The 13,419-nt window shown below is 55.9% G+C and overlaps 2 protein-coding genes and 2 non-coding genes across 4 annotated transcripts in view; all 4 read right to left on the minus strand.

The window, feature by feature from the left end:
• Window positions 1-3,000, minus strand: part of OR1F1 (olfactory receptor family 1 subfamily F member 1) — a 61,756-nt gene extending 58,756 nt beyond the window's left edge. The window contains exon 1 of the mRNA XM_085017803.1: window positions 870-3,000. Coding sequence (XP_084873929.1) covers window positions 870-988 — 119 coding nt within the window. The 5' untranslated portion in view covers window positions 989-3,000. The remainder of the gene's footprint in view (window positions 1-869) is intronic.
• A 1,823-nt stretch (window positions 3,001-4,823) lies between these two features.
• Window positions 4,824-4,896, minus strand: TRNAR-CCU (transfer RNA arginine (anticodon CCU)). The gene has a single exon. It is a non-coding gene; the product is annotated as a tRNA-Arg (tRNA).
• Window positions 4,897-6,886: 1,990 nt separating this feature from the next.
• Window positions 6,887-6,959, minus strand: TRNAR-CCG (transfer RNA arginine (anticodon CCG)). Its single transcript has one exon. It is a non-coding gene; the product is annotated as a tRNA-Arg (tRNA).
• A 636-nt stretch (window positions 6,960-7,595) lies between these two features.
• Window positions 7,596-13,017, minus strand: CASP16 (caspase 16). The gene is made up of 11 exons (XM_013995735.3): window positions 12,835-13,017; window positions 12,611-12,751; window positions 12,335-12,530; window positions 12,133-12,221; window positions 11,246-11,356; window positions 10,938-11,105; window positions 10,202-10,424; window positions 9,747-9,863; window positions 9,017-9,091; window positions 8,398-8,501; window positions 7,596-7,815 (listed from the first exon to the last, which is right to left on the minus strand). Exons 1-11 carry the CDS (start codon window positions 12,907-12,909, stop codon window positions 7,702-7,704), a joined length of 1,413 nt encoding a protein of 470 aa, XP_013851189.1. The 5' UTR covers window positions 12,910-13,017; the 3' UTR covers window positions 7,596-7,701.
• Window positions 13,018-13,419: the final 402 nt, after the last annotated feature.

A 13,419-nucleotide genomic window follows, 5' to 3' on the forward strand; every position in this document is an offset into this window, starting at 1 on the left:
CCCAGGCTAGGGGTCGAATCGGAGCTGTAGCCACTGGCCTACCCCAGAGCCACAGCAACGCGGGATCCGAGCAGCGTCTGCAACCTACACCACAGGTCATGGCAACGCCGGATTGTTAACCCACTGAGCAAGGGCAGGGACCAAACCCGCAACCTCATGGCTCCTAGTCGGATTCGTTAACCACTGCGCCACGACACGGGAACTCCAACACCTACTGGTTTTTTCCAAACATCTGGGCACCAGAGCCTGGCCAAACTGACTCATAAAATTTACCTTCACAGGGTCCTATCAAGTGCTGGGCTTCCTTCCATACTTGCCAAGGGAAAGAGGAGGTGGGGGAGGGATGGATTGGGAGTTTGAGGTGTGCAGGTACAAACTATTACTTACAGATACATAAACAACAAGGTCTTACTGTAGAGCACAGGGAACTCTATTCAATATCCTGTGATAAACTATGATAGAAAATAATCTTTAAAAGGATGGTATATATAGGAGTTTCCCCTGTGGCCCAGTGAGTTAAGAATCAGACTATAGCGGCTTGGGTCACTGTGGAGGCACAGGTGTGATCCCTGCTCCGGCACTGCTGCAGCTGCAGCTCAGATTCAGACCCGGGCCAGGGGGCTTCCATGTTCCACAGGTAGCCATACAAAGAAAACAAAAAATGTATAACTGAATCCCTTTGCTGTACAGCGGAAATTAACACAACATTGTAAATCAACTACAGTTCAATTAAAAAAAAAAAAAAAAGTCCTTCCTTCTTTTTTTTCTATTAGCCGCACCTGCAGCCTGTGAAAGTTCCCAGGCCACTTGGCCACCAGGGAACTCTCCTAGGCTACCTTTTTAACAAGACACAAAGTACAAGAGCTTACCTTCTCCTTTGGGTGTGTCCCAGAACGCAACGGACCAGAAAACAGTCACTCCGAAGCTTCTCGAAGATGCTGCTGTGTCCCCTCAACTGTGCATGTCTTATTGCCTCGGTGAATGGCATTTCCTCCAGGCGCCCCAAGATCCTTGGTCAGCTGGTGGGGGGGTTGTTTTTTTTTAGGTTCATACCTGTGGCATTTGGAAGTTCCCAGATCAGAGATCGAACCTGTGTACTCATGGATATGAGTCGGGTTCGTTACCACTGAGCCACCACAGGAAGTACAGCTGGCTCTGTGAGATCATGGAACCACACAGGCACGCCATTCTATGCCCTTCTGATTCCTTCCTTCACAGCGTGCCATGGCATTTCAGGCACCTCCGCTTCGTCTACTGTAGGCCATTGCTTTTTCCATCCTTCCATAGCTGTGCCAGCAGTGTGTTATAACCAGATTGAGGGACCATGGAAGGGTGTGAGGTCCTGTGTCACGGAAGAGTGTCCCATACTGATAATCTCTCCCTTTTCCAGTTTCTTCCTCTCCTCATGCAGACGCACGGCCATCAGGATCCACTCCAGGTGGATTCTGCGGACGAATGGTATCCAGACCCCACGGCTCCTTTGCTTAGGAATTCCTTTCTTCCCTGAAGCAGTCCAGGTACTTTCCTAGTTGAGCCCTGCTGAGATGTGACCCCAGTATTTGGTAGGGTGGCCCGAGGGGAAGAAGGAGCAGGTTTTGCGGGGACCAGACGTTGTCTTGTAAGGCAGCTCACCTGGGGTTCCTCTTCCTCTCCAGGCAGAGGGTGGAGGCCTGGGCCCCCTCAGCAGGCACAGAGGGTTCCAGGTGCTCAATGCATCGACCCAGATATCCCCATTCCAAGTTTCGGGGCCCCCCTTCTTCCCTATCAGCACCCCGACATTGGCATAGGAAACGTGCGGAGACTGAGAATTCACCTCGGCCTCAGGTCCGGCGACTTTCACCGGTTTCGCACTGAGCCCAGACTCTTCCCTGGCCCTTCAGCTGTAGGAAACTCACCGCCCAGCAGCCTCTGATGTTGACGCTGCTTTGAATTGGTGATTAGTCCTCCCGAGCCAGTCATTCTTTGGTTTCAATGCATTAAAGACATTGAAACACTTTTGTGTCCAAGCATCAACAGCAGCCATGTAATTTCACAACCCTTAGAACAATCACCACCCCTGTAGCTCAGAAATGCCAAGCACAACTCACTTCCCTCGTCCGGCCATCCCAGCTCAACGTGGGCAAAAATCTTATTAACTGCACGGCTCCCACATCCCCAGGTGTCTCAAAACTCTACCTCCCACCAGTGACGTGGTCCTTGGTGCCAGGCAGCCCTTGGAATCTTGTAACCAAGCAAGAGCTCAAGGGGCTTTTCCAGGACCGAGTCCCCTCATGTCTTCCACCTGCCCTGCCTTTCTCTGCAGAATAAATTTAATCAGAGAAAGGAGAAAATACAGAAAGAAAGGAAAATAGTCAAGCAAGACAAAATAGCTCAGCCATTAAAAAAAGGCTAAACAAAACCTTTCGTTCCTCCTCCAGGTCTGCAGAGAACATTTTGAGCCAGGACCTTGGGTTTGTTTTGCAGATACTGGAAGCCCCCCCTCCAGGTGGAAGAAGTTAACTGTAGGCTTCTGGCAGCACGAAGCCCCCAGACATCAGGAACCAGGTGGATGATATTGACTCCAGATTACTCATCACCAACCAATCAGAAGAATGTGCACGAGCTAAACAGCACCCCCAGCTACCCCCAACCCCGTCTCTAAAAACCTTTCCCTGAAAGCCATCAGAGAGTTGGGGTCTTGCTTGGCACCTGCAATGAACACTGCACTTTCTTGCACACAACCCAGCGCCAGTAAACTGGTTTTACTGCAGGTGGTGGGGAGGGAGGGGGCAAGAAAACGGACCCAAGTTTTTTTTTTGTTTGTTTTTGTTTTTTTCTTTTTAGGGCCTCATATGGAGGTTCCCAGGCTGGCGGTCGAATCAGAGCTGTAGGTGCCTGCCACAGCCACAGCCACAGCCACAGCCACACAAGATCCGAGCTGCATGTGCGACCTACACCACAGCTCACGGCAGTGCTGGATCATTAACTGGTTGAGCCAGGTCAGGGATCAAACCCGCCTCCTCATGGATTTTAGTGGGTTCGTTAATCACCGAGCCACAACGAGAATTCCTGGATGCTTTTTTTTTTTTTTTTTGCCCTGCTGTGTGGGCCATGGATTGATAATGACTTTGAGCTTAAACGCAGTCCCGAGCTCCTTGCCAATCAGAAGTGGGATCCTGGTAATTCACAGCCCGCAGCAGCATCATGATCAAGCCACTCACCGCCTGGTGATCACGACGAGGTGCTGACTGAAGCAAGTGTCCTGAGGACGACGTGTCTCTTGCACGTGACTGTCACGGCAGTAAAGGTGACTGCAAGGATGGCGGCGTGGGAAGATTTCTCCTTGGGTGCACCTGGTTGGTTAAAGAAAGAAAATGACAAAATCAAGATCACACCTTTAAACTTTCAGCCTATGTCATGCTCAGAGATCCAGGGACATTTTATGGCAGCCATAAAATCATCTTATAGCTTCAGGGCTGACATTGCTGAACACTCAAACGCATAACTGAATTATGCATCTTGCTGAATGACCATGGAGGTTGCGTTCACAGCCTAGGGAAATCTTTCAGGTGGAAAGAGTGGCATTGACCAGGAAAGAATGGAGGCAAAGCCTGGAGATGTCTCAGCTTGGAGGAAGCTGAGAATCTTGAACCTGCTGCTGGCCACGTACGGTGGTGAGAGAGGCTGCAATGAGATTAGGTCCTTGATTTGAGAAGGGATGATGGAACCCCAGGAAATACGGGAAGTAAGGCCAGAGCTGGAGAAACAGAAGAGTCTCATTTCATGGTCTTTAAAAGAAAAAGTGAACTATGTGTTTATATGTCTGTATGACAAAGCTGCAGCGGTCAGCTTTCTCTGTGTGGCGGGGAAGGCTTGTGATAGAACTCTCCACCGTGAGCATGAAGACGTGGATTGCATGGATTAAAAGAGAAAACTGGAGTTCCTCGTGGGTCAGCAAGTTAAGGATACAGCACTGTCCCTGCTGTGGTTTTGGGGGGCTGCTGTGTTGCAGGTTCAGCCGGGCAATTTGCACAGGCCTCAGCAAGGCTGAGAGGGAGAGAGAGAAAAAGCTTCATTATGGACTATGTAAAAAATGAGCTAAAGCAGAGAAAATAGCATAATGTGTCCAGTAAAGCCATTATCGGCTCGTGGGAAAGCTTGTTTTGTCTATACCGCCATTCGGCCCCTGAGCTTTCCCCCCAGCTTTATTGAGGTATAACAGACAAATAAAAACGGTATATATTGAAGGTGCATGACATGATGATTTGATATGTATTTCCACTCTAAAATATTTGCCACAGTCCAGTGAATTGACACATCCATCAGCTCACTCAGGTACCTTTTGTGTGTGTGGCAAGAATGCTCTAAAGGCCTACTCTCTTAGCAAATTCCAAACACACAATACGGTATTATCAACTGTCCTCATGACCCAGCCCGTTATTGTAAAGCACACCAGCTGTCATATAATTCAATCTCTAAATAATTGGGTGTGCTTATAACAATGCTTTTAAAAATATAAGTTGCCACATTACAATGGACACAAAAAATGTGCAATTTTTTATATCAAGTAGAACGGATGGTTATTAATAGAACGGATGGTTATTAAGAAAACATAAAGGATGCGAGGACTCTTGAAAATTGAAAACGGGCACAGAAAATTAAGCCACTTCGGTTTTATTTGCGGGCGGCAGATAACCTTCAGGAGACCTTCAGAAGCTCTTTCAGTAGCGTCAAGTCGATGTTTGAATTCATCTCTACGTTTTTACTCCCTACACTCAAGTTGGTTTAATCGGGTTTGTCCTCGCCCATGTTTCCCCCAGAGGTTTTAAAATACAACTCTTTTCTACCCCGGGTGGGACTCGAACCCACAATCCCTGGCTTAGGAGGCCAATGCCTTATCCATTAGGCCACCGGGGCTGCCGAAAGCGACGTTGCAGCAGTCTTAGACCAATCTCTCTGTCACCTCCCTGCGGTTTCCACAGGCTACGCAAGCAGCTTATATTCCCTGCCAGGCCTCTTGACGTCCGCATCCGGTCGGCGCTTCCGCTGGAATCTCGCCGGCTCCGGAGCATCCGCGAACCCGGGAGGGACGGCGCACGCGCGAATGGAGCTCAAAGACCTGGGCTCGCAATTATTAGCTTGGCTCTCTGGGGGGCGGGATATGATCTTTGCTCAGGGCTTAGAGGGTCTGGGGATCCGGACGAAAGCTTTCCGTTTTAGGAGAATTCGGGTCCTAGGATAATTAGCATCAACGAGGCGTTCACTACGCAAAAAGTGGGGGCGGAGGGGAGAGAGGGAACAGGCGCCTGAGAAGAGTCCATTCCTATCCTCATCCTCCTCCCTACGCGGCCCCTCAGCAAGTGTCTCCTGGCTCCAAGCCCACATGATTTTTAAGCAGAGGCCAGTGGCCTCCGTTCTTTGTCCTAAGGGCCCTCGGCGATGGCTCCGTATCCGGTGGGCTAGCTCAGCTGGTAGAGCATGAAACCGTATAACAGAGAACCCAGCGTTGACTTGCCTCCAAGAAGATGGGTATTCTCTCCCATCTTTGAAAAATTTGTCTTATTGTGGCTACCAGAGGTGCGGGAGGGGAAGCGCGGGGGACTTAGACGAAGGAAGTCAAAAAGTACAAACTTTCGGTTAAAAGTAAGTAACAGAGATGTAATGTACAACATGATACAGATAATTAACGCTGATGGACGTTCTAAGAGTGAATCCTGCGAGTTAAGAGAGTAAATCCTAGGAATTCTCATCACCAGGATGATGCATGGTCACTAACCTGTCATGGCAATCACTTCATCGCGTGTGTACGTCGAATCCTTATGCGGTAAACTTTAAACCTATACAGTGCTGTATGTCGATTATATCTCAAGCAAAGTGGGGACAATAATAAAAATGTTTATCTTAATGACGTTTCTTTATATGTATGAGCCCTCTGTAAACCACTGAAACATCTCAAAAAAGATAAAGGAGAAAATAACACTCCGTAGGATACCAAGGCCACCTGCGCCCACAGTAGGGGTACGCGCTCAGCGGCCATCCCCCCAGCCTTTACCCTGGTGCGAGGAGGTCCCATCACCTTGGTCATTCGGCTTAGCCAGAATCCCTCGCAGATAACTCGGTTCCGAAGGTAGAGTCGTTCTTTTTTCGAGGTAAAATGTTAACTCAATCCTGGGCACATTCTTAGACTTTAAATTTTAGGCGCGGGTTCGATCCCTGCTCCGGGAACCTCCGCATGACGCTGGAGCTGCCAAAAATAAAAAAATTAAAATTAAAAAAAGAGAAAAATTAAAATATACATTCACACTAATCATTTAAGGGTATACTCTCATTGCCAAAATCAAAATAATCTGAAATAATCTGTTAGCTTTTTATCTTTTAGATTTTAAAAAACATTTTTATTTTGATAAAATATATATAACGTCGAATTTGCCATTTTAGCTATTTTTACGTGTGCAATTTAGTGACATCAGTTACATTTACAATTTTGTGCAATCATCACCACCTATCTGCAAAACTTTTTCATCACAATAATTTATTACATTTTAAAATGCACCTGTCCACTGACACTTTGGGAGCAACCCAACTCCGCAAAAGTTCAACCCCTCGTTTGTCACAGTTCCCGTCCGAAGTGTATTCATGCAGCCAGTCCCCTCTGGGCTCCGGGGACTCAGTTGCTTGAGGTCCGCAATCGGCCCGGATATGCCCAACCTTGGTCGCCACAGTGACCTCGGGGTCTCCCCAGGGTCCCGAGCTCCGCGGCTGCAGCTGCAGGGCTGCGTCCTAGGGGCTGGAGGGTGGGTGGCTGACAGCCGGAGTGTCCTAGGCCCGCATAGGAGGGAGAAGTTTGGAGAGAGAGAAATCCATAAATGAAAAAAGAAGAAAAAAAAATAGAACAGAAAAAGCACAGCGACCACGAAGGGACTCGAACCCTCAATCTTCTGATCCGGAATCAGACGCCTTATCCATTAGGCCACGCGGCCATGCAGCAAACAGCGCTACAGCCTTTCTCATAAAGCTTTCTCAGGCGCCTGCTCAGTGTGCCCTAACACTCATGCTCGGTGGCCAGGCGCCCCGCCCCTTAGGCTCCGTGTGGACGGGGCTCCGAGCTGGGCCACTGAACCCTGCCGAGCACCCGAAGCCTGTAGAGCGCAGCCCACGTGGGCCTGTGCGTTGAGAGTTCGAGCCTGGGTGAGGCCGTCAAAGCCCCTCCTGTTCCAAGAGATTCCTGATCTCTTCCCCACGCGTCCCCACAGCGCTGGGCCCGGAGTTGCCCACGGCTCCCCCTGCCCCCTTGCCTCCCCCATCACAGCACCGCTAATCCCGCCTTGCTCTGTTCCAGTCTTGTGGCCCCAGATTGGGCTCTGACTGCGGTGTGGGCCGAGGTCCTGTCCACGGCCCCAGCGTGCGCTGGGAGGACGCCGTGGACCGCAGGCTGCCCCTTCCCGGGACGTGGCTGCCCCCGCGCCTGCCCTCCTCTGTCCGCCGGCGGGCCCAGGCTCTGAAGCCCCAGGCGCTCTGCATATGTTATCTCACTGATTGTCGCAGCTCCCTGAGAGCAGGCGCTATTCACACGTACAGACATCCTCAGGTTTCTTTTATGCCCGCTGAGCCACCCGTGCTATGGCGCCTTTTATTGCAAGGAGTGGACGGGGTCAGTGGTGGCGCTGGGTTGGTGCCTGGCCGCCCAGGCAGCACTTCGGGGGGGGGGGGCCATGGGCACAGTCAGGCCTGGAGGCAGAGCCGGCGCCTCAGGGAACTGCAGATCTCCAGGCAGGCCTTGCGGCGCTCCTCGCAGTCGGGACCCAGCACATCCAGCTCACACACCTGTCGGTTGACCTGTGCGGACCACACAGCCAGTGCCCAGGGCTGCCTGGTCTTCCCGTGCCCAGCCTGGCACCCGGTGTATTGTAAGACCGAAAATTTCAAGTGCTGCCCTGACATCTTTGGGTCTCACAGGCCCCTGTGGCTTCCTGGGGATGTGCGACCACCCTGCAAGGGGGGACCCCCATCCCGCTAGTTCCCTCGCCGGCCATCCTCAGCCTGAGGGGCTCCAGTTCCCTGCCAGTCTGTGAGATTCCGCAAACAAGCCCATCACAGCCTCCTGTAGGAAGGAGGGGCACTCCAGCCCTTGTTACTACAAAGCCTGCATCTACAAAGCCCCTGCTGTGCCCGCTGGCCCCAGGGCAACCCAGCGTGGCCTGCCCAGCCTGAGGGGTCCTCCTCCCCCAGCCGTGACCATACGTGAGATCTCACCTGGCCAGTGCCGGGTGTTGTGTGTTCAACCAGGTCAGACTGTTGAGGGCGGGGCATCCCTCCCCCAGAAATGGGGTCCATAGGAGGTGATCAGAACCCCAGGGCTGGGAAGAAGGATGAATCCAGCTCCCCTCCCCAGGCCACCACCCCCAACCCCCAAGTCACCTCAGTCATCAGCTCCAGGAGGTCCCTCCCGGGGTCAGCTCGGAGAACCTCCACCAGTGTCTGGATAAAGTCGGAGCCTCTCTCGTCCCGATAGGCAACACAGCCTAGGCCAGAGGACCAGGGCCAGAGGGTCAGACTCGGGCCCTCCCAGCTGCCTTCCAATGCCCCGGGGGACCTACTGTTGGTGGAAGTGGGGGCATGCACACAAGACCCCAGGAATCAGGCAGGAACAGGAACTTCTTGCTTCTAGAACAAAATGTTGCTCAGTATTTGCTGAGTGAATATAGGATGGATCCAATATCAAAGAAACGCTGAATGTGAACCTTCTACGTGCCAGACGCTGGACAGGGCCCTGAGGCAAACAGACCTGTCCTGCCCTCGGGAGCTCACAGCCTGGAGGAAGGGATGCGGGTACAGGGCTCAGCAGCGTGAGTCAGCCCCCAACACGTGCTGTATTATCATCAGCAACAGACACAGAGGGAAGACAGCTTCACCGCAACTAGGCTGGTGGCTCTGCGTGCTAACAGTCAGGCTCCAGGTGCCCTTAAAGTCACTTCAGATCTGTGGCTGGGAGGCCAGGCCCTGTGTCGTGGGGCTTCTTGATGACCCGCCGCCTTACCTTCAGCGGCTGCATAGACGGTCAGGAGGTCCGCTGGGTTAGAGCGCCCTGCAGTGGGGTCCCTGGACAGGCTGCCTGCAAGAGGGGCGGACTCCACTTACCCAGCCTCCTGGGACCCCACGAGCCCCAAGGGTCTCCTCAAGTCTGGCTCAAGGGCACACAGGGCAGCAGAACCCATGCAGGGCAGGAAAGACAGGTCAAGTTTCACACCTCACCTGCTATGTGACCTCAGAAAAGCTATTTTGCCTTCCTGTCTCCAGGGCTGTCCTGGGCTCAGGGAGGGGAAAAGACCCTCAATTTTCAATTTTCTTTTTTTTTTTCTTTTGCTTTTTAGGGCCGGCATATGGAGGTTCCCAGGCTAGGGGTCCAATTGGAGCTGCAGCTGCCGGCCTACACCACAGCCACAGCTACGCAGGATCCCAGCTGCGTCTTCAACCTACACCACAGCTCATGGCAACGCTGGATCCTTAACCCACTGAGCAAGGCCAGGGATTGAACCTGAAACCTCATGGTTCCTAGTCAGGTTCGTTTCCACTGCGCCATGATGGGAACTCCAACGCCCTCAATTTTCAAAGGCTTTGCTATTTAAGATTTTCCTTCCCATCTTCTTGGCGAAGAGTGGAAGGAGGTGGCAGCAGAACTCCAGCTCAGAACCCTGGAAATGCTCTCCAGACACCGCCCTGCTGACAGCCCCGTCCAAGTTCAGGCTCCAGGAGGGGGGCAGACCCACCTTGCACATCGGCATAGATCTGGAGGACATCGGCACGGGAGTGGATGGCTGGTGGTGCCCGCAGCCAGCGCCAGAACCAGGGGAGAGCTGTGGGCCCCACACCAGCGTCCCTGTGCCCTGCGGAAGGAGGGGGCCGTCATCTTTTCATTCGGAGACATTCGGGGGTGTTTCCAAGGCTCTGGCCCCCAGCCCCCGGAGCTCCTGGGCAGGTCAGCCAGGCTGGAAACATTCAGAGCATGGAAGGGCAAGTGCTGAGGGTGACATGTTCATGGATTTGACCTCCAGGAGAGCCTGGGAGAGGGGGCGGGGAAAGAGGGGTGCTCAGGCTTCCTGGAGGAGGAGGTGAGCGAATTCTAGGAGGCTGAGGGCTGGGTGAGGACAGCGAGGGCAGCAGGAGGCAGGCTGGAGCCCGGGATGCGACCAGGCCCCCAGGGTAGGCCCCAGACCCTGCTCACCCCCACGGCAAGCCTGAACCAGGAAGATCTTGGGGCGGCCCCCCAGGGCCCCACAGCAGCTCAGCTCCTGCACCAGCACCTCTGGCTGCACCTCTTGCCCATCAGCCCCCAGCAGCTGCCCCTTAGGCCCCCCGTGGGCCATAAGGGCCACAAGGGCACAGCTCACTGGGCCCCTGCGGGTGTCCAGCTGCTCCCGGAACCGGGCCACCTCCTCCTGGAAAACCTAGGGTGGGGATGAGATCGAGGACTGGGCCAGAGTCACTGTGTCGCAAGAACCAGGTGGCCCTCTGTCCGGGTAGTTTCTCTAGCCTCCTGCCACCTCCTGCCGGCCTCAGGCCCAGGAGCAAGTCCCTTTCCAAACCTCCCTGCATGGCCTTACTGAAGGCGAAGCAGGTCCAGCCTCCTGTAGCTGGTTCTCCAGCCCCAGGGGAGAAGCCGCACCAAAAAGCTAAGAGTTGGGAGGGGAGGGCAGTGAGCTGACAGGTGTCTCGGATGGAACCTGAGACCCTCCCAGGGAAAGCCAGAGGGTCCAGCTAGGACCTTGAGCAGCGAGCAGAGACATGGCCAGCGTGGGCCATGGAGGCTGAGCTTCCGGAGGCAGGGGAGTGGGTTCCCAATGCAACTAGACGTGGGGTGCACTTCCTGCCCACGACTGGTAAGAGAGGCCCAGGTGAGAGTCCCCAGGGTCCTGGCAGGGGTGCCCTTCCTTCAGAGCATAGCTTGGGCTTCCTCTCACCTGGGCTGTGGGGTCCATCTTCAGGGTGGTCTCGAAGCCCAAGGCCTGGCACAGGTCTCCCAGGGCCTCCACATCACGCAGGGCCCCAGGCCGGTCCTGGATCACGGCCAGGAGAAGAGCAGCCCTGGCCCCAGACAGGTCATACTGTGCGCAGGGGCTGGCTTCTGGCTACAGATGGGGGTGGTCACAGCGGTCTGAGGACCTCCCAACTGCTGGCCTCCCCGCCCCCTCCCCCGTCAGGTCTCCGAGCCTCCGTCCCACTCGAACCTGCTGCCACATGGGAGGCCCCCTGCCCTGTCGCCCCTCACCTCGGGCCCCCAGAGCTCCTCGTCCCCTAGGCACAGTGCCCCCCGCAAGGAGCTCCGAAGGACCGGGCAGTAGGTGGCCCCTGGGGACTCTTCGGCTGTCCTGCAGAAGACCTGGGGAAGGCGGGGCCAGAGGGCTCCTCAGGCTGCTGGGGGGGGACAGGGCTCCAGCCCCAGGGAACAGCTCGGCCAGGCTCAGGGCTATGCCACATTCTCTTTGGGGTCCCCTGCCAGGAGGGAGGGAGGGAGGAGGGACGAAGGAAACAAAGGCCTGAGGGGGGCCCTGGGATTCCCGGGACATGAATGGCTTCAAGCAAAAGGCGGTCGCGCCACGAGCCACACAGCTCCCTGTTCCAGGGAGGTGGGTCAGGGCCCGTCTGGGAATGGTCACCCCAGGGCGGGCACTGCCCAGGGAGGGGACCATGTCCCACCTCCGGTGTCACCCAGGGGCCACCTAACGGCCCAGAGAGACCTTTGGGCCTTGGGACAAGCATGAATCATCCCCGACCCTGGCCCCCAGGGACCCACAGTTGGACGGACTGTCCCTGCTGGGTGAGCGTGACAGGGGTGGACAGGAAGACAAGCCCCGACTCAGGGAGGCGAGGGAGGGCATGGCCGACCACCCGGAAGGGAGGCCGAGGAGGGCAGCCTGGGCCAAGGCGGGAGTTACGATGGCACTGGAATATCTGGGGGTCCCTGGGGGGTTGTGGGCAGGGCACGGGTCAGGGTGGGAGGAGAGGCTTAGAAGCTGACACCGAGTGTAGACAACAAAGGTTTCTATTGTGGAATGAATGGGTGGGGACAATGGGTTCAGGGGAAGACAGCAGAGCGGGGGCGGGGGGGAGCGACTGTCACAGCCTCCTCCCCAGGCCCCCCTCCTGGGCCCTCACCTCTGCCAGCAGCTGCAGCAGAGGCTGGCGAGGACAGCGGCCACAGAGCTCGCCCAGTTCAGTGAGGAAGGTACCAGGCTCGGGGGCAGCTGGGTGGAGAAGCAGCACGGAGACCTGGACCAGCTGATCTCAGCCCTCTTGCCGGCGCCCACCGCCCGCTTTGCAGCCCCCCCCCCCAGGGGTCCCTGCCCGGCCCACTCACCCGCAGGAGCCCCCGAGAGCAGCAGGAAGACTTTGGGGCGGCCCCACAGCGCCTCACAGCGGCTCAGCTCCCAGACCAGCTGCTGTGCCTGTCTCAGCTGCTCCCTGGGGGCCACCAGGGCCACGAGAACACAGCCCACAGGGCCCCTGTGGGCATCCAGCTGCTCCCGGAACCTGGCCAGCTCCCCACGGAAGCCCTAGGGCCAGAATCAATGCTGGGCCTGAGGCAGGGAGGCCCCCGTGGGGCTGGGGGCACAGGGGGCAGGCAGGGGCTCACCTGGGCTGAGGCCTCCCTCCTCTGGCAGCTGGTGAAGCCCAGGGTCCGGAACACACCCTCCAGGATGGCGACTGTAGAGGCTGACACCTCAGGGCTGCTGAGGGTCAGGGCCACCCTCGGACCCTGCACGCGGTACTTGCCCTGGGGAGGCAACATGAGAGTCGGGCTGGGCTGGGGCTCAGCCGGGAGCCAGGGAGGGGCAGGTCAGGCGGGGCTCTGACCACCTTTCTGCCCAGGCTCTCCCGAGCATCTGCCATCTGCGAGGCCGCCCGCAGGGTCCCAGCGACAAGGAAGGCCATGGGGGTGAGGTGGGGGCTTCCTCTGAGCGCAGAGTTCACCCAGTGCCAATGCTCTGGGTCCCAACCCTTGCCCTCTCCCCAAGTCCTGCCCTATCAGCTCTGTTTATGAGCCAAGCTGGACTCTGCCCCCTGCCTCAGAACCCTGGGTCCTGGGTAGTCCCCCAGGCCCTGCTCTGTCTCCTGGCTGGTGTTGACACACCCCCACCCATGCCAGGAACCTGTGCCCAGTCCTATTCTTAGCTCCTGGCCCACCTGCTATCTGATCTCATTACACTCGAGGGTCTCCTGGGCCAGCGATCAGCTCCAGAAAAGCCCACATGCTGCTCCCGCCATCCCTGGCCCTCCTCACTAACTCAGGAGCCTTGAAGGGTGCCACCCCAGAGGGGAGAGCCCTGGCCGGACTCGGCTGGCCAGTGAGACCCTGGCTGCTTCATCTGGGAAATGGGGCCCATCCAGAGAACTCAGGATAAAGCCAGCGTTAAATGGGGGGGGCGGGGTCAGAGAGGCGGG

The sequence above is a fragment of the Sus scrofa genome, chromosome 3 (assembly GCF_054392235.1).
Source record: "Sus scrofa isolate SSC_HxYL_T2T_F1_AM1 chromosome 3, Sscrofa_HxYL_maternal_Yorkshire_Landrace_v2.0, whole genome shotgun sequence".
Taxonomy (NCBI): domain Eukaryota; kingdom Metazoa; phylum Chordata; class Mammalia; order Artiodactyla; family Suidae; genus Sus; species Sus scrofa.